The sequence below is a fragment of the Poecilia latipinna genome, unplaced genomic scaffold, assembly GCF_001443285.1.
Source record: "Poecilia latipinna isolate Pla-1442-1.1 unplaced genomic scaffold, P_latipinna-1.0 Scaffold178, whole genome shotgun sequence".
Lineage (NCBI taxonomy): Eukaryota > Metazoa > Chordata > Actinopteri > Cyprinodontiformes > Poeciliidae > Poecilia > Poecilia latipinna.
The window spans coordinates 209,431-237,088 of record NW_015112794.1 but is presented as its reverse complement, the minus strand read 5'-3'; the positions used below and the strand labels follow the sequence as shown (position 1 = coordinate 237,088).

Here is a 27,658-nt window from a genome sequence, read left to right as displayed (position 1 = left end):
GGGGGAGAGGAGGGAAGAGAAAAGGGGGGAGAAAAAAGAAGGGGGGGGGGGGGGGGGGGGGAACAAAAAGCTTCCCTGTGTTGTTCAGAATAATAGACACAGATATCCCTGACCCAGCTTTGCAGAAAGGCTGTTTCTCAATGTTTAACTCTCAACAGACCATAAAGAAGAGTCTTGGCCTGTCAGATGCACTTACTGTCAGCTCCTGCTTTATGAACTCAATGGAGGCCTCCAGTGCCCTTGTGCCACGAGTGGCTTCATCCTCCACTGCCTTCACTGTTTTTAGAAGAGAAGTCACGTTGGTCACCATGACCTGTCAGTGACGAGAGAAAAAAAAATGAGGCCTGAACTTAAACCAGAAGGCAGAGCACTTCCTCCACTGAGGCCAACAATTTCGTTATACAAAATATTTAAACTGTTCGTTTCTCTGATAATCACACTGTGAATAATCCTATTTGCTGCTAAAAATGACTAGAATTTAATCCTGTTAATATAAAAAGAAACTAATTAACCGACTTGTCGTGCCACATATTTCTGCCTGCGCCGTGCTCAGTAAACTGCAGTAAACTCTGGACTCTGGAATTTGAAAAACACGGCCGCCAGGACTTTGATGGTATCCTGTTCAGAGGTCACCATATGTTGGAGGAACTGAACCAATCTGTCAACATGAACACATCCATGGGTGGCCCTAATTCCATTTAGATGAGAAAACTCAACTAATCCTGTTGCAACAAGCTATGTGTGCTAGATTGTTTGGCACTTACTTAAATTAGAAAAAAAAAATACATTTACAGCAGACATTCAACAACATTTTCAAAACAGATCTTTGTTTGGATCTGTTTAGAAGCACCTGAGGCTCTGTTGCAAGAAGACTCTTAATTGATTGGACCCTTATGTAAGTGCTCAGCAAGCTATGTTGTTCAATAGTCCATGGACCCTCTTAGGCATGTCTTAAGATTTATAATAAAGCACATACATTTAACTGGAAATTGTGTCAGTTAGCTTAACAAAACCTGAACTTTAGATAACTGCTGTTTGATATGCAAATATATTTTTATATTACTTTGTAGGGATATTTAATTATAGAGATTGGCCCAAACAGACATGCTAGAGAAATCATTCACGGATCAGTCATCAGGCTGCTTGACAGCAAACTGTTGCTCATTTATAAGTGTACTTCCAACAGTATTTGAGTTCATAATCATCATTGAAGCAAAAACCCCAAAATCTTGCATGGGAGGATTTTTTTTAATTGATGCACATTTTCAGGGTTTAGAAGTCAGAAAAATGTATGAACCATTGAAGGGCAATTTGTTTACAGTGACCCAATCCTTGTACATTCTAAGAAGCGATGAGCAGACATAAATACAATATACATACGGTAATTAAAAAGTGCCAACAACAGCTCAAACCAAGGCTGCAGCTATGACGTGTACGAGATGTGCATTTAAAACTAAGATACAGCAATAAAAGTAATACTTTATACAGGAGCTGCTGCAGAACTACTTAGGACCAGCATTCAAAAGCCTAATCAGAGACTTTAAATTATTTTGTTCTTTGTCATAAGCAGAAGGCAATATTGACATACAGGTATCAGAATGAAACAAAATATAAAACACATCTTCCGTTTGGGCTGATGAAGCACTTGTGCTTCTTCCTGACCTTTCTTTGCCATAGAAAGGACATGTCCCTCTGTATGACACCAGCAATTTTTGTGGATTAATTATGTGGTTGAGACCATTCTTGCCCCTAACAGGAGAACATATCTAGCCAACAAAAAGGTAAAAAAAGAGAGAAAGCTTTATGACTTTCATTGATACCCAATGACTCTGCAATCCTCCGTTGACTATTTTTGTCACACAAGTTTATGTATGACATCCATAAAATTCATAACTTTGTATTTTATTTTGTTTACTGCTAATTAACAGTGTAGTTGATGCGACGGTGGGTATTCTTTTTAGTATAGGCAACTGCCCAGGATGGCATTAGAACTGGAGTTATTTAAAATGAAGAAAAAAAATTGGCCTTTTAACTCTAAAGCACACAAAGACTGCTCTGCTTTATACACATTGCACTTCCAAGTCACATCTGTTAAGAGCTTCTGCAAGGCACACCGGCGTTCTCGTTCATGTTGACAAACACATACACACAATATATCAGTGACAACTCAAGTCCCACAGATATGAGAGAGAAAGCAGAGACTCTGATAAGAGCTGTCACATCTTCCTTGTAAAAAAAAAAAAGCTCAGCGTATTGCTACCGCATGCATCAATCGACAGGTAATAATATAAAGAGGGCTTTTGCGGAATGCATTTCTGCAGTCTCCTGCTATCAGCAATAGGGCTTTCTGTGAAATAAATCCACCACTTAAAGAGATGTGACAGTCATCTGTTTCAGAGCTCCGTTTCCGTACCTTGGCCGCGCTCTTCAGCTGATACATGGACGGGTCGTCAGGTGCTTTGCCAGCAGCACATTTGGTGGCACCAATGAGCTCGGCCAAAGCCTTGGCCACATCCCTCACTGCATTTATAAGAACCACCTGAGGAGATAGAGGTGGAATCAATAAAGCACAATGGTCAGAGTGTAGGCTTATCGGCTGTGCTTTGGGGAGAGGATTTAGCACTTATCGCTCCGAGCTAGTCATGATACTTCAGACTTAGTGGAAAGCAGAGACAGTGGTATGCACTCAGGGGAAAGAAGAGGCACAACCGTAGGATGAAATGGGAGTCAAAGTGAATCTAACACAGGATGCAAAATGCAAAAGAGCAGAGTTTTATTACATAAAACCATAATGGAAAACCAGATGTGTTTGTTTTTTTTTGTTTTGTTTTTTTTACATGAAAAGGAGAAACCTTTATTAGTGTGCTGTGGATTTTCATCACCTGTGTCTCAGGGTCATCGGATCCCATGCTGGTCGCCCCCAGTTTGACAACCTCGGTAAGCTGAGTGATGGTCTTGGCTGAGGAGTGTGCAGCCTGAGCCAGCTTCTCCTGGGTGGACGCGGCTCCCGCCACCAGCAGCTTGGTGTCCTCCACCAGCGTCTTGGCCGTCTTCAGGATGCTTTCCCTGAGGGACGCGACACATTGTGTGACAATCTGTCGTAATGAAGCACCAACAACATAAAACAAAGCAGAGTGTCTCTCTCAACAGTCGTAGCATCTTTTTTTTGTTTTCTTTATTCAAGCCCAGTTTCTCAATGGCTGTTTAGAGTGGAGGTCAGAGGCACCTGTGATCAGCAAATGACTCTTCGTTCTCCGGGTTCAGAGTTCCAGCTGAGGCGAACATGATTGTGGTGTCCAGGTCAGCGATAATTCCTGACACAGCACTGGCTGCTGTGATGCAGGCCTGGGTGCCTTTGTTTCCTGCTTGAAGTGCTGATAGCACCAAGGACACCTGAAGCACGTGAAACAGCACACAAAAACAACATCTGAAATGTTTTATTTAGAGTTGGAAAGACAACTAGATCTACAACTAGATCACATTCCAGCAGCCCTAGTAAAGATGAGGTTCCTGGAGTGGATGGGGCCTCTCAGCTCCCCTTAAATTTAAGGAGATTGGGGGGAGAATGTCATGTAAAACATACTTTTGAGAGTTTTCTTTTGAGTGTTATAATGTTGCTTTGATCCTTTCATGCATGTTTGAGAAATACTTGAATTTCTCATTCAAGGGTGCCTAGACGCTTGGTCTCACAAAGCACAGCCTATTTCCAGAAGGTTCCTCTTTGGAGCTACAGGGGTCCATCCTAGAGCCCCTCTCATTTAATATTTACATGCTTCTGCTAGCTTAGATTGTAACAAGTAGTGATTAATTACCATAACTATGGGTTTCATCCTGGGAAACTGGTGACACTGCGATGTCACCAATTGACAATGAACCAATTCAAGCTCTCAGCAGATGCATAGACCAGATTACTATGTAAGTATGCCACAACGTTCTCCAGCTGAATAGAAATAAAACTTAAGTTACTGTTTTTGGACCTGAAGAGGAATAATCGAGATTCAGCACAAAGTTATAGCTATTTCAGCTAGAAACTAATCAGGAGTGAAATCTGTGCGTAGTGATGGAGTTAGACAGACCTGAACTTTCAGTGACACATAAAGCCAATTACAAAGTCGGCCTTTTATCACTTGGCGTACATTTTCAAGATTAAAGATTTAATATCTCAACAAAACCTCATAAATGTGTTTATCTTTATAAAATAAAAAAATAGAGCCCATGAGTTCTAAAGTCCTTTTATTGGCTCAGTCAGAGAATAGACTTTAAAATACGTTTCTTAGTTTGTGGTTTACATTGCATTTACCAATTTATGCCAGCAGGTGGCGCAGCCTAACATAACAAACAACTAAAATGCTTGCTATACTACAACCAGACTGGTGACGTATTCAGGGCGTACCCGACCTCTTGCCAAATAACTGCTGGAGATAGACACCATCTCCCCCGCGACCCTACAAAGATAAGCGTGTATAGCCAATGGATGGGTGGATGATGATTAATTCCTTGTAAGACAAAAAAAAAAAACAGCCATTGCAAATGTATTCAAAGAAGGAAAACTCCCTCAGTGTCTGTTTTTATACATGTTTCAGGAATTAGAGTCTTCAGGACATTTAACTCGTGTTGTGACTTCACCTGCACTGAAACTGGAGTAAATGACTGTTACTGGTTCAGAAGAATAGCTATCAGGCAACTACTGCAGAAGGCAATTTGCATAATCCTAGATTTCAATATAGCTTACTATATATATATATATATATATATATATATATATATATATATATATATATATATATATATATATATATATATAAACAGCTGTACCAGTCTTTAAACACCACATCTGTAGTTATAATGAATGCTAATTAGCTTTTTAGGCTTAATCAATGTCAACATGTCAAATATGCCACAATATATTAAACACACCTTCTTATTGGTAACACCTAGATTGACAAAAAAAAAGTCAATTTTCAACAATCATGTTACATATCTGCACATGAAGACAAAACATACAGTGGAATCTTATAAAAACAGGTTGGTGTGACATGACAAATCAGACAGTGATAAATCATTTCAGAAAGCAAATGATGAAGCCATATTTAGATTCAGTTTCAGCATTACTCTATTTTCATAGGAGTCTATCATCCTTCCAGATATTTGTTTTGCTCACTCTGTTGCTCAAGTTTCTGCAAATATATCAAGCTGTGAGAATATCTCTTGTCCATAAGCTTTAGTTAGCCCATAGATTTTTCTGTGCGATTTTAATTCTAAACTTTAGCTTTGAATTTTCTTCAGATAAAATTGTTTTTCTTTTTCCTTACATCTGTTATGACTTATAGTAAAGCTGAAAAATAACATCTACCTTCCTCTTTACTTGTCTTACAAACACCTGAGGATTTTGAGTTAAAGCTCATGGGTTTCATGATATCCTTTTTCTTAAGAATTTGCGGAATGCTAGTGGCCTTCAAAGTGATGAACTCAAGTAAAAGTTCATCACTTTTGTCAGAGATAAGATGTGAAGATATGCAGTATATGACCTGGGGTCATAAACTAAATCTGGGACATTTGCTTAGAGGGCTTTAGCTTCTATATATGCTGTGCCTGCTCTACCGTTAGCCATGAAGATGACCATCCTCTTGAGTCATTGTAACTTCTCTGCGAACTATGGGTTTAGTTCAACTCCAGTCTTCAAGAGCCAGGTTGAAATGACTTCTACATGGATGCCAGTTCAAACACATCAGGTTAAAGTGATCGGCCAGGCCTCTGCAGAATTTGATGGCATGCTGAGGAGGTAATCGAGTCATTTGATTCAGGCTTGTTGGAGTAGAGATGTTTATAAAATTTTCAGGACTGATGAAGCTAATTCCAGGTTAATCCTGTGTTTTATAACCATTGATTATAAAGAATGAAATGGCATGTGATTTCCAAGAACACCCAAACTGCATTAAGAAGAATTTTTTTATATTTTTTCTTAAAATAATTTTCACAGAAATTTCACAGGAAACATGTTACAATATAGCTAGAAAAAATGTATTAATTTTTCACAAAGTCAGGTTTTTTATATCATAAAAACTGAGTTTAAGATGTGTAAACCTTTTAAATTCACTGTTTATAGAAAAAATGAGAGATTGATGGGGATTTAACATGCTCAGACTTTTAGAAAATATCATTTGAAATTATAACAAAAGCATAAGAAAAAAAAAGAACAAGGAATGGCTTCCTTTACCAGTTTCTGACCTTATTGCTGCTTACCTTCTCTGTGACTGCCCGGGCGCACTCAATGAGTTCCCTCTTGGAGAAGCTGTCGGTGGGGCTGAGCTGCAGAGCTCCAGCCTTCTGGACCAGATAGATACATCCATGGCCCAGTTCTTGCACCCGTGTCTTAATCTGGAAAGCAACCTGAAAGCACAAAGCGGCTTGTGTTCACACAGCATTGATCTTCTTGTTTTGAGTCATGCTCAAAAAATAACAATCACCCTTCAAGCTAAGATCTCTTACTGAGAGGTGCGAAATGAAACATTTCAAGCACCTTCAAAGAGGAAACGCTGGCACTGCACCTTTAATTTCCTGACTGCAATTCATGGGTGGGTGGTACTTCATTACAAGCATCACTATAGGCTTTTAGAGCGGCCTGTCACTATGGCAACCAACAGGGTTTCAAGCAGCTTGTTATATACAAGATACGATAAGAGCTGCTGTGCTAATTAGTGGTATATTTGCACACAGCCATCCTCAGGATAAATCAGAAAAGATTTAAGAGAGCAGCAAGTGGGTGCTGCGAGAGGATGAATGCTGAGGGGACATTTTTTTTTTTTCTGTTTGATCTCCTGTTGTTGGTGAAGTTTGTGAAGGATATCTAAGAATAGAAAGCACTTGCGCTCATCAGAGTGTGAGGAATCCATTAAAATTAATTAAAAATGCAGACATTTCAGTGTCACAGCCACATAAAAAGACTAATGTAATATTTCCTCACGTATCCTTTTAAAGACGGTAGCGAGGAGCTCACCTCCTCTGGCTCTGCAGTAGCAGCAGCGAGGCGCCCTTGGTGTCCGAGCTGCGCATAGTCCACAGTCACCTGAGAGGCAAGGCCACCGAGCTCCTCAGGACAGGTCACAGACTTGGTCATCTGGTTAAAGCAGGATTAACCATATTTTCACCATAAACATAATAATGTTTTCTCAGACACTGTGAGCAAACACTAAATGAAGTAAAAGTCTTTGTTTCTGTGCACAATCTTGCCGAATAAAGCTGATTCCAATGTCTATAGACTGTAGCTCTACACAGTTAAATGCTTTTGTATTGCAATCACCATTTCTTGTGCCGTGATGGCGATGGCCTTGGAGAACTTCACCATGGTCGTCTGGTAGTCCACAAAAGATCCCTCGGGTTCAGGAGGAGTTCCTTCATCAAGCTGTTAGGATCAAGAATCCATTTAGATATCCTGCTTATTTTCATTCCAGGAACTCTTACATATGTGAGAACTTGAAGGGTGGGCTGGCAAGATGGGCCGTTTAAATATTTTATTATTTGGAAAACATTTCAGGAGAATGTCACGTGCACCGCTGGAAATGTCATTAATAAATAGTTTGTCTTTACCACTGCAAGTCTCCCTCTGAAAAGTGGAAAGCAGCAAACGGTTCAGATTGTTTATAAATAAATAAAATGCAGCTAAAAGATAAGATCACAGACAGCAGTCATTTTACAGTTTCTTATTAAATACAGCTTTTACAAGAAAACAAATCAAGAGGTAAATATCTGATCCAGGGCTATGCGGACGTGCGGATTATTATCAATTATTAACCCCATTGTCAACATGTTGACGTCCCTGCAGGATGAGTGTTAGCTCACATCACCAGTGGATTCAAATCTGGATCGTAATGATAATTGCTAACAAAGACCACCACCTCAGAACACTTCCCACAAAATTATTTATCCGGGGTAAACGTCAGTCATCATTCTGACAAATTAGAAACTGACTGTTGAAACATCACACTGGACCTCGAGCATCTTGGATTCTCTGCATGTCTATTCTCCTCCAGACTCCAGGATTTCTGAATGAAATGCATTTCATTAAATTCTAATTGACCTAAAGCTCTGATTCCAATTCATGCCTTATGAATTACCCCCAAACATTGACTACTCTCTGCTTCACTTATCTCTGTTGCTTGTGTGTCATTTTCCAGCACACCTTTACCTTACCTTCCACTCAACTTTCCATTAATACACGTGGACAACGTCCTCAGTCACTGACACCTTCCACAAGGATGGGAAGACACAAATGGTCATTGCTAAGGAAGGTGGCTATTAACAATGTGCTGGAAAACTGCCAAGTGTCCAGGTCATGACATGATCATAAAACAACACAGCTGTATTAAAAAACACTTTTACAAATTGGTATTATGTAATATTTGAATTCTCTGAGAAACATAAATTTGGGTTTTTATAAGCTGTAAACCACATTCATCAAAATGAACAGAAATAGACTTTTTCAAATCACTTTATGTATAAAGCATCTTCCACTGAATTTGAATCCAATGAAAAAAAAAAAAAATTCAATGATACTCTAATTTATTGAGATGTGCCTGTAAATATATTTGAGATTAATCAAATGGGCAACCTAAGCCTGGCTGTCAATAACTTTATTTAGGCTATATTTTGTCAAGATCTTCATAGTACAAAAGCCAAATTTTAGGGACTGAATAAAGACAGCGACTTGGCCCACTTCAAATAGACAAATGAAATAGAAGTGCACAGTTGGAACAAAAGACGCCCTTACTCACCCTGCCAATGGACTCAGCAATGGACTCCACCATGCCCCCGACCATGCCAACCTCGCTTGCTGCCTCGTTCAAAGTCACCATGATGTCGTCCACGGCCTCCTTCATCAGCTGTGCAGCCTCAGAGATGGCATCATGAGTGTGGGATGCCTGGGGAGGAAAAGACTGATCAGGATTGCTTGTCTTAGTTGTTCCAAACTAACTATTCTGTGTTGTACTCTGGCTGGTGTCTTACTACAGAATATTTAAAATGCAATGCGGCACCATATCTAATTATTAAATGCAGTGCATCAAAATATTTTAAGTAAAATGAATCTTAAATTATCTAAGTGGAATTTCATTAACTATACAGTCTTTATCTGAAATGCACATCATTTACAGTAAAAGAGTATTAGAAGCAACTGTGCACCTTTGGGTTTCCTCCGCCTTCTTTGGCAGCATAGAGCATCTGAAGGGCAGACTCGGACAGCGTTTTGGTTTGATCCAGGATGGTCATCTGCTGTTGGTGGTCTTGCAGTTTCGAGACTAAGCCCACTGATGCCACAATGAGTGGATCAAAGTAACCAGCCAGCTGAGACACCTGCAAGAATGTGTTTAAGAGATATGTGAGAAAAGAAAAGGATTGAAGAACAAAAATAGAAGAAAAAAAAAAAAAACGGCTATAATGGGCTTTTGTTCTGAATCCAAAGGGGATGAAGAGCTACACGGTCAGACAAGAGCACCTTGTGTCCCAGTTGGGCGGCTTCGCCTCGGGCTGCTGTGGAGACAGGATCAATCAGATGACCGATCTCCTGCACAGAGGATGTCAGCTGCTCCTGGAGTGCCTGTTGAGTCACACCAGCAGATAATTACAGCTGAAGCTACAACAGAAAAGCTAACAGATCCCCAGTTATTTCTTTTAAACAGGGCACAGCTGATGGGATATGTGCACTCACCTCCATGGAGATATCATCTCTGCAGGGCAGTGTCTGCCCAACTGCAGCCAGGGAGGCTTGCTCAATATCTCGGATACATTTATTGATGTTATCAATGGAGTAATCGCACTCCCTCTGCCCTGGAGCCTTGTCCCTGTCACCAGGAATATGGAAATATATATGCAAAAGATTTATATGCCTTTGATAAAAAAAAATGACAAAGTAAAAAAGTAAAAGCTGGCTGCAAAAAAAAAAAAAAAAAAAAAGTGTTTATACCTTTTGGACCTTTTTGACATATTCTTACAGTAGAACCACAAATTCTATGCATGTTGTTAGGATTACATATGATGAACCAACCCAAACTGGTTCAGAACATGCTTTTCATTTTTCCACAAATAAACTTAAAAGTGTGGTATGCATTACTATTAAGCCTCCATGTTCTGATATTCATAAATAAAAGCCAGTAAACCAGTTACACTCAAAAATCTACTAACAAGTAAAAAGTGTCTAAACGTGTGTCATTTAAACTCAGCATAAATCCATATTTTTCGTGATTTGTTAGAGAACACTAGTGAACACACAGCATCATAAAGACAGAGGAACACATCAGATAGGTCAGGGTTGAAACTGAGGAGAAGTTAGCTTATAAAGCAATTAACCAGAGCCCCATGGTAATGGTGGAGCAACTGCAGAGATCTAAAGCTCAGATAGGATAGTCTGTCATCAATTATTTGTGCGGCTCACAATCCTGGCGTTTATAAATAGCTGAGAAAAGACAGTTGGTGTTTGAAGAAAAGTCCTTGGAATAGAAATTTTTGGGGGATAAGCTATGTCGGGGGACAAAACCGACATGTGATATAAGCTGACCTTTTTGGACAAACAGTACAACATTACATGTGGGAATCATCCTGTGGAGATGCTTCCCTTTAGCCAGGACAAGGATGCTGATAAGTAGATACTTATGTGCAAGAAAGGAACAGTCAAAGCCTGAAATGGAATTCAGACTCTGTATAAAGAGTTGAAAATTAAAGTTTAGAGATGCTCTTCAACTAATCTGACTGAATTTGAGCATTTCTGACAGGAATTTTTGCAACAATTTCAATCTCTAGATGTGCCAATGTGATTTCTGCTGGTAACTGCAGAGAAATGTGTGCTCTTATTACTGAATCAGAGGAACTGAATTAAAACTATGCACTGATTTGTGTTTATCTTTTAAATAAAATTCAAAATAAAATACAATGAAATCTATGATTACACTGCAACAAAACACAAAAATCACAACATATTCTAACATTTTTGCGATACACTGTATACATTTTTTTTCAGGTTTGAAAAATTAATACCTGTACTCCCACAAAAGAAAAATCTACTTCCCTCCTTACATGATAGCATAAGCTTACTGATTAACCCACTTCTGTTTATTCTGTAATCAAGCTTTTCCTGCCAGGAGTGGAGACAGACAGGAGTCATCACTAAGAGGTTAAGAGGCAACCAGCGTACACTCGCATGTAAAACGCTTCTAAATGAAAAAGTGCCATTATTTCTCATCCCGTAACGATGTAAAATGCATTTTTTGAAATGATAACTTGTTCTTTTAAATAGGTTATCATCCAGTCATCCAGATGAAGTCAACAGGATGGGTGGAGCACCACACAGGGAGATTTGTTGCAGCTACCTAACCTAGTGCAAAGCAGTTGGTATTATGGTTACTATAAATTGAGAATAGCAATTTACTGCAAACTTGAAAAGCACATCAGAAAGCATGTCCTGTGTTTTCAGAATCGGAGTGTTTTCTGCAGTGTTTTCTCCAGCTACGAGTTCATTTCTAAAATCCTTGATCCAGGATAATTGTGCAGGAACAGATGGCGAGTAGGATTCTACTAACCTGATCGATGTGATGAGACTTTTAATGGAGTCAGAAACCGTCCTGGAGTGGCCTGCCAGAATGGACCATGTGGGGGGGTCTTTGGGGTTGAGGACCAGCGAGCGGGCCGTTTCTATGAGGTAAGTGGAGCTATCGAGCATGGACCGGGCCGAGCGCACTATAGGCTCCTGTGCCACCGAGCCCTGGAGACATGAAAGGATTTGTGTGAGTGAATCAACAGCCCAGGTTGAACAGCCAGCAGCCAGCCATGTTGCTCCGACAGAGGTGTTAATATTCTCTGACTACCTTGGAGAGATCAAACGTGCAATCAAATGGAGGGATGAGATTAGAAAGGCAGCTTTACACAGACGTAGAGACTAACACCTTTAGTCTTTATGATACGAGCCAAAACCTCCCTTGACAATTAGATTAACAAGATGAAGATTATAGCAGCTGTAGTGAGAGCAAGTGCTGTTAAACACTGCCCTCCAACAGATTACAGCCATAAAGCGTTTAGAGCACCATGCACGCACTGTGCTGCTAAGATGGAAAACCAAAATCCATCTTGGATCTTATTTTGACAGCGAAAGAGAAAGAAAGACAAAACGTAATCTCTGGTTAAATTCTCTACTTTTGTGAAGAGCTGCCTCATAGGAAGACAGTCATCACTAAATACACAATACTAAACAAATAAAGAATTTCATAAGAGATATTCCTTCATTTCTATTTGGTTTTCTCATTTGCATGTATAATCATTAAAACAACATCATGAAGAATGGTCCATTGCAAAGGATCATTACAATGCATGAATACCTCATTACTGATCTGAGCTGGGATGCTTGCAAACTCAGGGTTGTTAGCAAAGGTTGACAGGTTTTCTACAGCCTCAAGGAGCGGAGCTGTGGCAACACGGCACCTATTTCTATTGTCCTCCGAAAAATCACCGTCTAATGCCTGTAAAGAGAAAACGTTGCATGAAAACACATCTGCCTACTTTGGTCTTGTAATTGAAAGTAGTTGAAGTATACATACACATCTGCACCATCTCCTTTGACCAACCACAGACAGACAAAAAATAATCTGTAACAAATTTACACTCAACGTTTTGATCGGTTGGGGAGTTGACCTTGATGGTTTTGACGAGGTTGGCTGTGGTGTTGGCCACCTCTTTGGCTGACTGGACAAACTGCCTCCTAGCCACAGGGTTGGAGGTTTTAGAAGAGGCTAGACGGCAGGCGTTACAGAGAGCTGAGGTGTGCTTGGCAACAATCGTTGCTGCAGACAGGACCTTGTGGACAGATAAACGGCAAACGTCAAATAAGTTTAGAAATGTAGGTAATTCCAGGATATGAAAATGCAAGGCTTCCAAGGCAAGACTAAAATCTTTAGGCCTGGGTGGAAGCAGCGTATACACAAGCATGAATGACACTGCCAAGACATTCCTCCAGTCTATGATTTGCTGTTTCTGACCAGAAGCGGTATATTACTGCAAATGGCAGTAGGATGACTGGAAGGAGCCAGAGGAGTTTGAGTTTCCACAGATTACCCGACTCAAATTCTACTGTCTGGACATAGTGACAGTTCTAACAAATATGGAAAGAAGTACATTTTTATAAAAGCTACTTACTGCAGCTTTAATGTCCCAAACTCTTTGCTCCAACAGTCTGCCTGTTCCTGCTTAGTGTTTAACATAATGGGGCATCTGAAGGTAACACCTAACACGAGTTCTTAAAGCACACAATTACACCTCAACAACACAATCGATGTTTATTCAGTTGACCTGTCAGTTGCTTAAATGGCTGAGGGCTGTGCAAAGACAAAATGCTGCCAAGCTAGGTTGTAGAGTGGAGAGCAAAAGGCCACCACATTTCTCTGTAAAAGTAAAATGGTAAACAACGAGATAATGAATGCAATGTCTTTAGAGTGTTTTACTTTTCACAGTTAGAAAGGTTATAGTTCAGGCATTTTGTCATCCTCATTTACAAAGGCGCATAAAGCAACCAGAAAATAATCTGTGGCATCTTTCAGATTAAGATGCACCATCTTACCTGTGAGGGACTACTGGCTGGGTCCACCAGGTTCTGGCAAGCTGTCTGTATGGCTTGATGCGCTCGGGCAAACTGAATAGGATCCACTAGCCCTTCATGACCTGAGTGACTATTAGGATCGGAAACAGCTACGAGGTAAGAGGCCTAAAGGGTTGACAGAAACACAGAGAGTTAAGAGTGTGTCTGCTGAGCTACTTTTTGACTAGCAAACTGGAATGGTTATTACCGACAAATTTGACATGCGTGAGTGCAAATCCACGTGCAACTTCCACGCAAATCTAAGTTTAATTCACGACATGCAATATGGAAGCTTTCGTATAGTAAAAGCTGGTGCGAACAAAAAAATTGCTCCTTTCTTGAAAAGTCAACAACATGAGGATGCTATTTTAGAGTTTTAAGGGTGGCAGACTGTAAAATCTTCAAAAGAAAGACCTGCCTCACACTGCATGTGTCTCATTTACTCAATAGAAAGCTCCCCAGCAGACTCCAAATAGTATTTGAGTGTTTTCAACTCTGTCATGATGCTTTAGGTTATTTTCATGTAGCGCGGCTTTGAAAAATAAAAATAAAAAAATAAATAAATTCAACGCAGTCTGGTTAGTCATTATGAAAATGTAATCGCAAACACAGTAAACAGAATAAAATCCGAAATGACAGCAGAAGCCGGGTATCACCCGGAGTGCGTTGGTGCGATGCTGTGATCTCACCTGTGCTGCAGCCTCTGTCAGCCCACACAAAGCTTTGGATGCCAAACTCACACTCTCCCCAAAGGCTAAAACATCACCTGTCTTACAGTGCTGAGAAATGCCTGCCATTGACTCTCCCAGAACCTGAGGCGCATCAAAAATAAATAAGGAGCGGACAAATTAGATGTTAAACTGTCTGCTGCATAAAATACCTCTGACAATTAAAGCATACAGCAGTCGGAATCATTTTAAACGCCAGTACCTTTGAGTTCTCCATGACGCTTTCGATGCAGTCAAAGTAGGAGAGTTCATTTACTGGCTCGTTGGGGTTGCCTAGGAGACCTCTGACAGCCTGCGCACAGATGGAGATGTTAATAACTTGAACCAGTGTGAACACATCAATAAACATTTCTGCTATAACACCACTGTAAATCTATCAGGCAGTTAATTCAGATATTAAAATGGCCATTCAATATAAATAGCACATATTAGATGATGCTTCAAAGATAAATTGTATCAGTCAGCCCCTTTAATTAAAGTTTATTGGTGTTGAAATTAATGTTCGGTTAGGTAATAGAGTAGTAACATGGGGAAGCTGAACAGGCTTCATGAGGTAAAATGCATTGGATCCTAAAGTTTAGTCAGTGCAACCACTTTAACTGCTACTCTCCAGGGCCCAATGAGAGAGATCAGATACAAGAATAACAGCAACTGGAAAAGGAAATAAAAGAGATCCAAGCCCTTCAACGTAAGTTCAGGTGTGCTTATGTCCCTCCCAACAAAACCTTTACCCTGACCTCCACCCAAAAAAAGAAACACTATGTCAGTCCTACATCAACTTAATGGATAGTTGCCCCCGCCCAAAAAGAAAATATAAAAACAAATATCTTAATGTCCTAAATTAAGAAAGGTTCAATGATTATAGTCACACATAAAGCAAAGTTACTTGAGAGAGTACCTACCCAACATTTAAAAAAATTCAGTAAAAATACAGAAATCATCAAATCTTCTCAAAATGTCCTTTCATGATTAATCTGTCTTGTGAAAAGTTATATTTTCAGAACGTTAGATCAAAGTTTTTTTGTGCAAAAAAAATGCTAGTTTTTATTAGCACCTTGTAACAATTAAGTAAACACAAATGAGAGCACTAACCCTAACCCTAATTAACCATGATCTGAGGCGTCCTCAGAATAACTCTCACTAAATATTGTTGGAATCTTTGAGAACGGTAATCCAAAAATGTGCTATGAAAATAGTTTGCTTTATCTCTAATAAGCAGTGTAAATGTCTATTCCATTCAGCCTTAAATCCTATGGTAAGATTTCAGTTCACAGTTTTGCATTTTTTTGCAATGAGGTAAAAATTTCTTATATGTGAAAATAGGAGTATGCACTTTAGCTGATACAGGATTATAAAAGGATTCTATACTTATAAGACTTTGACGTAAAGTTTTAGAAGCTATGAGAAAAGAGCATGAGCAACTTAGTGATAGCATTCTGAGGGGCAGTAAAAATATTGTACTTGAGCTCAACAAAAATTCTCAGTGTGTATGAATTTTATCTTTCTATTCTCTGCTGTGAGCTTGGACACAAACATAAAATGTACATGAAATGTAAATGTATACATGTAAAAACACATCTGTTCCTCAAGCATGGTGACTGTCTGTGTGAAGTGAAGTGAATGTGGGGACCATCTACCTCCAACTCCCTCAAGGCGTTGTCGCACTCTCTTTGTCCCGCTGCTTGCTGGGTGCAGATCGTTATCAGCTGGTTAATGCTCTCCGTCACTGCCCTGAAACACACCAGCGGCCCCAAAACATCCGCTGTTAACTCTCACCTGTGAAAACTACACGCACATACACACAGCCTCACATATGCTTTAAGCTTTCCTACTCAAGCATGGCAGTGCTGGCCTCTCATTGTGATTGGATAACACGGTGCACAGGGGGCACAGAGATTGTCTTGAGTTTGTGTTCAGCCTTGCTGAGCACAGACAAGCTCCAGCCAAGGCTTCCATCCTCCTAATTAGACAGAGAGGAGTCAGTCAGGCCAAAAGCCCAATGGGACCAGCTGCTTGGCTTCTCTCCACTAAGGGGAGGATATGCACTCCCTTTAGCAAGACCAAACAGACATGTTGTAGGAGTGGCATACAGATGTGGCAGGAGGATGTTTTGTGTGTCCATCACAACCTACCCAATCAGGACCAGCTAGATACTCGGCGTTATGAGTGGACAATGGGAACAATTCTGCTTCACTCTGAATAATATCGTACCTTGCTGCTACAGCGAGAAGATTTTTCGCATTGGCAGCACCTGGATCCACAGAAAGAGACTTGGCGGCCAGCAGCAGCTTACTTGATGCCATTGAGATGTTCTTCAGATTACCAATGACTTGAATCTGGTCCTCTTTGCTCTGGATGACGCAAAGAAGAATACATGTATTCTTATGATAGATGGAAAAAAAATAAAAATACGGAAAACAATAACCACATCTGCAGGTTAGAAAACTACTATCTTGGCAAGAATGTCAAATAAATGTAATGATGGCATCTCCTTAACTAAGCATTCTCTGTGCATAGTGGGCTCAAACTTGGGTGTCGCGCTGTGTCAACTCCTATTGAACTCCGTCTTTACAAACTAATGAGTTAAATCACTAGAACAAGAGCGCCACTAGATCCTATTAAATCTGAAAGTGTAGGCGCTGCTAGAGACCATCAGTGCTCCCAAGTTAATAAGGTGAAAATGTTCAATTAACCACTGTCTTAAACAATATCTTAGCTAATAAGGTAATAAAAAGATACACGCCGTATTTAAGGCTTTCAGCACAACAACGTTCTAAGCGCTCCACTGAATAGTCATCTCGGTGGAATGTGGAGGAGGAAGTTACGTGATTGTGAAACCTACTTGGGTGTGTCCTGCCATCTCAATGCCAGCATCCAGGAACTCATCAAAGTCTTGGCTGAACTTCCCTGAGGCTGCAGCCAGCTGGCTGCTTGTTCCACGGGATGAGTGGACGACCTCGCCTGCTGAGTGGTTGAGTTCAGCTGCTGTGTGGTTCAAATCAGTTTGGGCCTCCTGGAAAGTCTTACTGCAGGGAGGGAGCTTCAAAGACAGGTCAGACTATTAGGATTAGCAGTACAAAAAAAAAAAAAAAAGCATTGACGTTTTAAAATATAGGTGCAGGCTGAATAGTCACACTTGTAATGGGAATTCAATTCGGAATTTGAAACTTGTGTATTGTGCAGTTTCATAGCATGCAGAGTGGTAAGCATTCGTTTCTGTTATTATTTGTGAATTACAGCTAATGATATGTTGTAACCATGTTATGACCAACACAATTACAGGGGAGAACGCTGAGTTGACCAACAATATACACAAATATATTATATACATATTTCACACCTTGTAAATTTCCCCCCAAACTCGAGTCGACTTTGCTCCACAATCCTGCAGTTATCTCAGTTATTTGTACGTCTTCTTCTACTACAGTTTTTTTTCCCTCACTCAACTTTCAGTTAATATGCTTCCAAGCTGTATCCCTTATTTATAATGATCCTTTGTAACTGGAATAAAAAAACAACTGAAGTAAAACAGCTTTTTAATAATATTCTAATATTCTAAGCTTGACCAGGACTCACACAGTCCACCAGGAGCTTCTTGCTGGCTTCCCCGATGCTCCTGAGAGCCATATCGACGTCCTTCTGGCCTGGTAGGCAGTTCACGCAGTTATTCAGGGAGTGTGACACCGCTTTAGCTACCTGAAACACAGCACAACATCAGTGAATAGACTGCCATTACCCATTCTAATAATGTGATGCGCAATAAAGCCCAAGAGCAAAGCAGAGCTATACTGGGAGAGAAAAAAATCCCCCCAAACATCTGAAATGCAAATTGAGCTTAGAGCGCTGTCACTAATTTTTGCTGCTGTCACAGATTTATGCTAAACAATATGTTTATCTCCTGAAGGGTCTGTGGGAAATGAATGGTTTTATTCCCAAGGGAGGGATGTCAGGCAACAAAGGACTCAGCGGGGAGAAAATAGTAACGCTTAGAGGGGATGATTGTTATGGAAAACCAGAAATGTTTACAAATCAGCAGGCATATGGGGGTATGAGGACTCAGAGGAACAATGTAATCACTGGGGGGACATTGATGTCGCATCTGGGAATAAATAGCTGGGACCTGTGCTACCTGAGCCAGTCTCTGCTGACTCTCAGCATCTCCCGGATGAACCAGAGCCTGATGGGCCTCGTGGATCAGCATGGCCGAGCCTTCCATCACGTACTGAGCTGAGTCCAACATGGCCGCTGCGGCTTGAGGCTCCTTTGTGCTGGCCGCTACGCCTCTGGCAGCTTGGGCCAAAGTCCTCAAAGCCTGGGCTGTTTCTCGTGCAGCAACACCTGCAATAAAAAAAAATAAAATAAAATAATTAAAGGAATCAACGCGCATGTTGATAAGACATAGCAAGGATAGTCAGTAGACTTGTCTTTCCTAAAACTGTTTTCAGCAGTCTTTATGTTAAAGAAAACTTATTTTCCCTACTGGCTGCAATTGTTGCAACATCCTATAAATCAGCTGGGAGTAGAAACATACTGTGACCAAAACGACGATAGCGAAATGCCCTCACTGTCTAAATTAATGAGGTTGTGTAATAAATACGGCCTCCACATGGGAGGTGCTCTTAAATTATTACACATAGAGCTAAAACAGCAGCAAATTGCATCAAATTGCATTAACCAGCAGAGTGGAGCCATTTGCTGATGAAATGTTAAATCCAGTAAAAAAAAAAGAAAAAAAAAAAGAAAAGATTAATGAGCAGCGGGCAGCACCCTGAGCCACAGCATGAAGCAATGCCTGGAAGCGCTTGTTGTTGGAAAAGCTGTTTTCTACACGTCTTTAACTCCACCTAGATTCAGGAAATCACATTTAACAGAAACAACAGCCAGACAGATTACAAAAGAAAAAAGAGTGCTGAAAACAATAAAAATAACCGTAACCCAGTTTAGCCTTTTATTTCTGCTGTAGTTTGTCGGTTTGCTGGAGAAAAGTGGGGACGAATAGACGCGGTAAATGTGAGCATCTTGTATTTGCTCAGAAGAGGTTACCTGTGTAATGTTCATTGCCCTGAGCAGCACAGGTCAGCAGCTGGGCCATCGAGGAGCCCACCGCCTTTGATGTACTTCCCAAATCTTGAGCACACTTTTCCAGCTGCAAGAGCAACACAGCGAATCATTAGGTCCATCTGCTTATACATGACCAAAACAATCATGTCAAAGATAAAATACTCATGCATTAATGGAGGAAAATGAACGAGTAAACACTCTGACCAATAATGACAAAGTATTACCATGGTTTAGATAGAAACATATTTATGGGTTAGAATGACTAAGTCAATTGAGAATCTGTGTCAATACTCACATACGTTCTTGCTCATACATGCTCTCAATTCAATTTGACTCATCTTGAGGAATTTTGCAAAGAATGGGGAAAACTTTCAGTCTCTAAATATGCTAAACGTCTTAAATCTGTTTCTCAACAGAAAATTTGTGAAACAGTATAGCTGTAGTATCGTGATTTGGTACCTAGTTTGGCTCCTTATGGAGTTCTAGATATTACTAGATTAGTCCAACAAAATATACAGGGACATCCGCTTTGAGTCATTTTAATAAATTATTTCAGCAAGAAGAAATTAATTTTGTAATGTATCTCACTGTCTACTGACCGTTTCTCCTGGAAGAGGTTTTAACTGGCCATCAATCACAGACCTCTTTGCGTCTTGGAGCTCACTCTTTAGTGTCTGCACTGTCTTGAGCGCCGAGTCAATCTCCAAAGGGCCACAGGCTTCATGGGCCTTCAGATAACAGCCAGACAAACAAAAAAATGTCATTCAAACTCAATTAAGCAGAACAGACAGAATCATGTGCTATATGCCGCTGATATTACTAGATGAGATCAAAGGAGTGGAGTTTCATCAAAATACAAAAGCAAGCAAATATCCTGTGGCATTCAGATGAATCTTGTTATCGCCGACAGTGTTATGGATACCTTCTGCATGGCAGTCCTGAGCTCTGCCAGACAGGTTGCTAAATTCTTGGCACACTGGCCCAGTTGCATAGCAGCAGCCTGCTCAGCCACCGTTGGCACAGCTGACTTTGCCGACGCAACCATCTTGCTTCCAGGCTGACAGATAGTGACAGAAATATAAAAAAGAAAATCCATTATTTAGACGTAAATAAAAGCAAAGGCTGGAATGGTCATTGACAATTTAAAGGTCATGTGCTTACCTGCAAAAAGCTTTGGCTGGCCATGATGAGGGCGAGCTGAGTGCCAAGCTCCTCAGGCTGGGCCTGGCTGCTCCTCATTCCTTGCACCAACAGGGGAATACTATCTGCTACTGCCTGGAATTAAAAATATCCCCTGTGCATTTTTATATGCTACACTAATGAGACGACAAGAGAAAAATGTTGCAAATTCTAAGGAGGTCTCTGAAAGTAAACCAGCAAAATACATACACCGCATAAAAAGAAGATGCATTAGAAAGACTGTATGACAGTACCTTACAGCTGTGTACAAGCTGCTGGTGTGAAGCAGTGTTTTTGTTGGAAGCGGCAGCATTTTGGGCAGCTGCTATGGTCTGAGTTGCAGCAGCCGCTGCCTGCTTAGCGGCAATCTGTTCGTAGAACAAAAAAAGAAAAAAAAAAAAAAAAAAAAACGAAACAATTTAGTCTACAGCAAAAAAAAAAAGATTTTGGCAAAGAGGAGCACTCATGTATGCTCCGTCTTGTGATATACTGCCGTGTTCTGGCACAGGCAATCAGCCAGAATGTTGTGAGAAAGGAAAAAAAGAGAAAAAAAAAATTTCCAACCCAGTCTTTATGACAGAACTGATCACCACCAGTCCTTCTTAATTTACCCCGTGTCTATTCATATACTGTTGTGGGCAACAAGTTTAAATACACTCATCATCAATGTGAGCTTTTAATAATGGTTTAAAGCGTTTTTTGTTTTTTTTTTCTGGGTGAAAAACAAAAAAAAAGTTCCTTTGAAAAGAGAGAAACTACGTTCTCATATATCTCAGATTCATAGAGAAATATTTTAATACAAACGCTAGAACTTATTATCTTAGACCAATAAATGACATTAATGCTACAAATATTAGCAATTGGAAATACCTTTCATCCAGTATTGAGTCATATTTCACATTAGAACGGGATTTGCCAGAAAGCCTGCACTCTCATTGTTTTATGAAGTCTACTTTTTTGTGTCCTGCAATCAGCTAGCTTCCATCCCTTTATATCAGGAACAAAAAATTATAAATGCACACAATGTGTGTGTGTAGTCATCAAAACAGTGCTTGGTGACTGACTGATATTTGTCAGGTTAAAGTAAATATGATACAAGTTGAAAAAAGACTGTTGCTTTTTTAAAGTTGGTGATAAGAAAAAAAAAACACAAAAACTGTGTAAGAAGAGCCTCACACAAAGCCAGGTTTATTTATTTTACAGTTTTGTTGTTGCTGTTTTTGAACAGCAGCTGTCGATTAAACTGAAAGTTGCAACCTTGACATGATTATGTGAGTCGTTTTACTGATAAATCGATCAGAAGCACTGTGAAAATGGTTGGACGCACCTCTCTGGGTGCAATGCGTGCTCCCGACACAAGGGAAACAGAATTTCGCACAAGACGGTACCGGGCTCGGGCCGGCTAGTGCTGCCTCTGATGTAGGTACGGAAATCTGAGAACAGCCAGGCAGAGCAGCGCCTGATTTGCTAATGGAAAATAAATCTGTCCGGGGAGGACCGGGACCGTACCGGCAAGATCTGCAGCAGTGAGTTCAATAATGAAGAAAGAGGATGACTTCCGAGTTCTTCATCTCCAACTCAAAACGGGAAAAAATTGGTTGGAAAACGGATACAACTGGATGTTCCAACAGCACAGTGAACCAAAAAGACACATCAAACTAGTTATGTAATAAACCAGTCTGTGATTAGGCATCTAGAATGGCCTCAGTAATTTTTCAATTATTGAAAAATTATAGATTTTGTATCCTGCCTGTGCCAGGAAAATATTTCAAATTAGTAATACCATATTTAAAAAGAACAGGAGTAAAAGGCTAATCTAGAATTAAGCCAGAAGCTGGTGAAGCACTGAAAAAGAAGAGTATTTTTTTCTGCAGTTTGCTAAGAAACCTTTATCCTATCATTAGATGTGACAGAATGCACTCTCTCTCTCTCTCTATATATATATATATATATATATATATATATATATATATATATATATATATATATGCATTCTGATGGTTGGTCGAAAGAGAAAAATATATGTTGTGGGCTATAAATGGGATTTATAGCCCACAACAATAAAAAAATAAAAATAAAATAAATAACCGATGTACAGAACACATACTATGTCTATGTCATAATAAAAAGAACATTAGAGTTACTTGAGGCAGCTTTGGTACAATGAATGGCTCCAGTAATGGAAGACAGACGGTGAAGGTTTGCTGGCTGAAATAAGATGGAAATAACACTTCAAGATAACAGTTGTGTGCTTAAATATTATTTTATCAGTCAAATCAAAGTAGTTTTTATTTGCATTCTGTCAAATTACAACAATGTGGAAAATATGTTAAATATGAATATGTTTCAAGAAGTACTCATCAAATGCACACAAAAAAAAACTATATTATTTGAACAGTTTGTTGATAAGCAGTTTTATCCAAACAATCTGCCACAACCAGCTGTTTGAGGGCATTAATGAACTTGATGCGGCCCGAAATCAAAATTAAAAATTGACACCACTGTCCTAAGTAATGATCATAGCACACTCAAACGTGCTGTTTATTTTCTTTTGCTTAGCATTCTATACATAATGCCGAAATTAGATAAAACAAAGGCTACAAGTGAACATGTCTCCACACGCCGCTGAGGCATTCATTTTGTCTTGGCAGTACACAACTGAGGGCTCCAGAGCTGCCTAAATGTTTCACAGATAATTGTTACAAGCGCACTCGGAGATTAATAATATTCTTCTCAACTAGCTTAGATGCAGCTGTGATTGAGGTGACCATTAGCACCATTACTGTGGCCATCTGATGCAAGGAGTCAGGCTGAGATTCCTGTCTGATAGCAGGCTGATTCCAGCCCCTGGGTAATGAATAGTTTATGTGCCTGGGAAATTGAACATTGGGTGCTCCAGAGCAGAGGGGTGGTAGTCATTAGGGGGCAAACTGATACTGAGGGCTAAACACAGATCTTAATACAGATAGTTTTTTCAGTGCATTAATACGATTTACAGGTCACTGTGGGGATAAAAAGACATAACACAAACAAATAAAAAAAGAAAAAGTGACCTTCCTCTGAGTTTTATAACAAAGAGAGAGAGACAATCTCACTGTGTCTTAACTACAAAGATGGATGATGAAGGTTTGATGGCTGAATTAAGCTGGAGCAACTTGAAAAGGGGGAGGAGGGGCGAATAACAGTTCTGACTCACCTCCAGCCGATTGACTAGTTTTTTCTTCATGGCGTTTTGAGCTGCGGCATTAGTGGCAACCCGTAACCCCTCGGCTGCCTCTCTTAATCTCTGCTGCTGGTCCTCATTTTCTGGGTACGCGGCTGCCCCCTGAGGGAAAAAAAAAAAAAAAAAAAAAAACGCCCCACAATTATGCATGTTTCTGCAAATGCACAAATTGTAGTGATGCGTGTCGTCGATCCAGAAAACAATCTGAGCACCAGCAACTTTTGAATATTAAGTTTAACAACTCTGACTGCACTGCACATGTTGTATGATAAATGCAAAGAAACATTTAACTTCGTCTTCTTTCAGTTTCCAAGGAAACCGTCAGTGCAAGATCCCCACTTCCTCTTTGATAACGGCAGTGATGTGGTGATTAATGTGCCACAGATCAAAAACATCTTAACGAGCTACACGCTGCTCTTCTCTTGCATGGGTATTTCGCCCAGATAATATCCTTCTCGACGTCGCCAGAGGCTCATTAACAGACACTGATTCTACATACTTTCATATTGGATGTAAAATCAGACAGTAGCTATTAACATAAAGAAGTACAGAGACTTTCAGCAGTCATGTTTTCAAGTTAAGTTCTCTCGAAGCCACATTTCTGATGTTTTTTTTAATAACAATTTAAATAAAGAGTAGAAAAGCTAATAATAAAAATTGGGGTGATAATAATAATAATAATAATAATAATAATAATAATAATAATAATAATAATAATAAGCTCATGTTAAATGAGTTATAATATGAGAAAACATTTAAGAACCAATCACTCACCTTTGCAGCCTCCACCATCCGAGCTGTGGCATCCGCCAGGAGTTTGGCTGCAGCAAGGAGTTTCTTGGAGTTGTCGACATCCACTTCCGCCTCTGCATCTGACCTCATGGCATTGACCAAGTCCGAGGTAGCTTGGGCCAGTACGCGAGCCTGACGCACCATCTCACCTGTTCAGACCAAAAGACAGCATCTGCATCAGTACATAATCTGTTGGAATGAGGTGTTAACATGTAAAATCTTTTAGGATCTAATTAGGAAACAACAACAACAACAAAAAACGATTTTCTGTGACAAAGGAATTTTCAAGGATTTCAAGGATTCCCAAATGGATTCTCAGCAATGGATTATTATCGCAGCATCTTCCAACATGCACTAATGCTAATGACATCTGTATAAATAAAAACAGTACCCTGCAGAAACATCCAAATAAGCAGATTCATGAGTCGCATTGAGATTTTTTTTTTTACTTGTTAAAATTAACAACACATTTTTTTTTTTTTTTTAGATAATCAACCTGAACTTAGAGTAGCTCTTTCAAGCAAAATAAATGAGATTCCACTAGGGAATAAGCTGTGAACCACAAAATGCTAAGCCTTAGGTAACTTTAGGTTATAATTTAAAGGCTTAACCTAAATCCCATAGATATTAAAGAGAAAAGAAGATAATTATTCAGAATTATGTAAATCTAATTTGAACACAATGTCAAAACTTATGTTTTTTACAAACTTTGCAATGTCAACAAAATGAAGAATGTTGATGAAAGTGGGTCATGTCTACAGAATCAGATTGTTTGGTTGATGAAATAGGAACATGAGATCAATTTTATTGTGCATTAATGGAGATTAGACAGATTCTTGTCGAATGTGAGAAGCACAGAACTCTCACAAGCAAATGAGATTAGGGTCAAAATTAAATGAGGTAATTTTTTATATGTAAAAAACGAATAGTTGGTAAATATTGGTGAACATGTTCTAATTAGTTTAAATTGTTTTTTACATGTTTTGATGTGTATAAATTGACACTGTAAAAATAACATTTCAAAATAATCAAAATAAAACAAATCTGAAATATATAAAAAGTTTGACCAAAAAAAACCCAAAACATACGATTTATCCTTGTCATAAATGTGTATTTCATATCTCTAGTTTATTTTTAATAATTTACATCTAAAAATTTAATAATATTTTAAATGAAATTTTATTCTAGTTACAAAATGAGAAACCTCATTTTGCCTAACAGTTTTCACGTTCATATTACTTTCACCTTTATGTCCTCCCGTGGCAGAATGTTTCTAATCCATCATCTGCTCCTGCAGAAATATAAATCTGTGGGATCTGCGTAACACCTCCCCACATGTCTGCTATTAAAAGCTGCATTTCCGAAACTCCCACCTCATGCTCTAAATAACTCACCCAGTAAACCGCTGCATAAGATGTCTAGCTGCTCTACAACCAACGTGTGAAATCGTATGGCATCAACCTGTCCTCTCAGCACTAAAATGCGTATCTCTTTTGTTTAGAGGGATTTTTAAAAGTTGATTTATTGGAGAAAAACGCTTGGCCTTTTCAAACCAATGCTCAAGTCATGTGTTTCCTGCTAAATGCCAAAGACTCCCAGTTTCTGATTGAAACCAGACTCAGAACTTTGTAGTGGTTTAGGATGACATGGCTACTACAAGCCCTCGGGAATTTTACTCACTTTAAAAATACTTCAGTCTCTTGACTCAAATCAAAACATACAACCTGAGCTTTGAACATCCACTGAGGTTTTTTTTTTTTTTCAGGATCATTTGCAGACAACACTTTTAGAGTCTCACAACGCAGTCAAAACACAGCAGAACAGGTTAACTCGAGCCAGGTGGACTGCTCTGCGAGAATCAGTTCATTTCCTTCAGCACGGCTGTTGCCACTCACCTGCATCGCCCATGGAAGTGAAAATATTTTCAGTCACGTTCATTATTGTGTCCGTGGCTTGGTCGTAGCGTCCGATGGGCTCCCCACAGCTGGCGTAGTGGCGGACGTGTTGGAGGAGGTCACTCAGGGCTTGGCTGACCACACCAGCTGCAGCTGCAACTTGCTTCAACAGCTCGCCGTCGCTGCTGGCCGAGCGGCAAGCTTTGACGCAGGTCTCCACCGATCGGTCCACCAGCTTCCCGGCCTCGACAAGCTGCTCCTGACAAACCGGCGAGCTGATGGTGGGACTTACCACCTGCACCACACACAGAGGCTGGCAGCAGCTCAGACAAATCAAGACATCCAACATTGATTTTACAATGAAGCAGGAAGCTCCACTATCCAAGCACATTGTGGAAGCTGGCAAATTAAGCGTTTTTTTATTTTGCATCAGATACAAATGATCCGTCTGCAAGTCTGCAAAGTGAAAACATTTTTTTTTTTTTTTTTTTTTTAATCTAAGTGTTTACCTTGGTGCATGCAACCAGTTGGGAGGTAGACAGGGCACACTGAGTGGCAGCTGCAATCACTCGGTTCTGCAGTATGGTGTCCTCGGCCACCTGGGCCACATTCTTGGCCTTCAGGACTAACATAGCAGCTGCATTGGCCACCGCTTTGGCCAGATTCATCAGGGTGTCCTGCAACATATTAATCAGTGTCCTTCACAGGAACAGAGCACAGCTGTGTGCATGTGACTGAAGGGAGCAGGAAAGTAAATGTTTGCAGTTCATTTTGTTCAACCGATATAATGTGACATGTGCATAAGTAATGTACGAGAAGCAGCAAGGCTCGACGCACTAAAGAAGAACGAGGCAAACTATCAGACTATCAAACTATAATCTGTCAGTATTATTAAATAAAGGTGCACAGAGAAATTCAGGTTCAGCTGTATTGCAACTTGATGGACCCTGGCTTGTGATTGGCTGGATGACTTTTCCTGATCAAAGACAGTAACAGTTTCATCTGACATCATCACTTAAAGTTAGTTAGTTTCTCTATCACAAAGAGAAAACTGCAGATTTTAATTTAACAGAAACTTGCTGGCTTAAGATTTATGAGAATGTTTCACTTGTTTTTGTTTTGATTTATATATATATATATATATATATATATATATATATATATATAT

The 27,658-nt window shown here is 39.8% G+C and overlaps 1 protein-coding gene across 6 annotated transcripts in view; it reads right to left on the bottom strand.

The window, feature by feature from the left end:
• Positions 1-27,658, bottom strand: part of tln2b (talin 2b) — a 125,673-nt gene that overhangs the window by 16,982 nt on the left and 81,033 nt on the right. For 4 of the 6 annotated variants that reach the window (XM_015030279.1, XM_015030277.1, XM_015030280.1 and 1 more), the window contains exons 18-48: positions 27,000-27,167; positions 26,491-26,785; positions 24,578-24,744; positions 23,777-23,905; positions 20,835-20,948; positions 20,563-20,676; positions 20,324-20,458; positions 20,001-20,129; positions 19,384-19,486; positions 18,470-18,678; positions 17,917-18,036; positions 17,183-17,380; positions 16,552-16,691; positions 15,978-16,071; positions 14,543-14,632; positions 14,302-14,424; positions 13,595-13,738; positions 12,649-12,834; positions 12,360-12,500; positions 11,568-11,749; positions 9,704-9,836; positions 9,491-9,592; positions 9,178-9,348; positions 8,772-8,918; positions 7,301-7,402; positions 6,998-7,117; positions 6,244-6,390; positions 3,227-3,393; positions 2,883-3,066; positions 2,414-2,539; positions 197-313 (exon numbers count right to left, since the gene is read on the bottom strand). In XM_015030279.1, the coding sequence (XP_014885765.1) occupies positions 197-313; positions 2,414-2,539; positions 2,883-3,066; positions 3,227-3,393; positions 6,244-6,390; positions 6,998-7,117; positions 7,301-7,402; positions 8,772-8,918; positions 9,178-9,348; positions 9,491-9,592; positions 9,704-9,836; positions 11,568-11,749; positions 12,360-12,500; positions 12,649-12,834; positions 13,595-13,738; positions 14,302-14,424; positions 14,543-14,632; positions 15,978-16,071; positions 16,552-16,691; positions 17,183-17,380; positions 17,917-18,036; positions 18,470-18,678; positions 19,384-19,486; positions 20,001-20,129; positions 20,324-20,458; positions 20,563-20,676; positions 20,835-20,948; positions 23,777-23,905; positions 24,578-24,744; positions 26,491-26,785; positions 27,000-27,167 (4,497 nt within the window). The remainder of the gene's footprint in view (positions 1-196; positions 314-2,413; positions 2,540-2,882; positions 3,067-3,226; positions 3,394-6,243; positions 6,391-6,997; positions 7,118-7,300; positions 7,403-8,771; positions 8,919-9,177; positions 9,349-9,490; positions 9,593-9,703; positions 9,837-11,567; positions 11,750-12,359; positions 12,501-12,648; positions 12,835-13,594; positions 13,739-14,301; positions 14,425-14,542; positions 14,633-15,977; positions 16,072-16,551; positions 16,692-17,182; positions 17,381-17,916; positions 18,037-18,469; positions 18,679-19,383; positions 19,487-20,000; positions 20,130-20,323; positions 20,459-20,562; positions 20,677-20,834; positions 20,949-23,776; positions 23,906-24,577; positions 24,745-26,490; positions 26,786-26,999; positions 27,168-27,658) is intronic. The other 2 variants (XM_015030282.1, XM_015030281.1) reach the window with 1 other exon arrangement.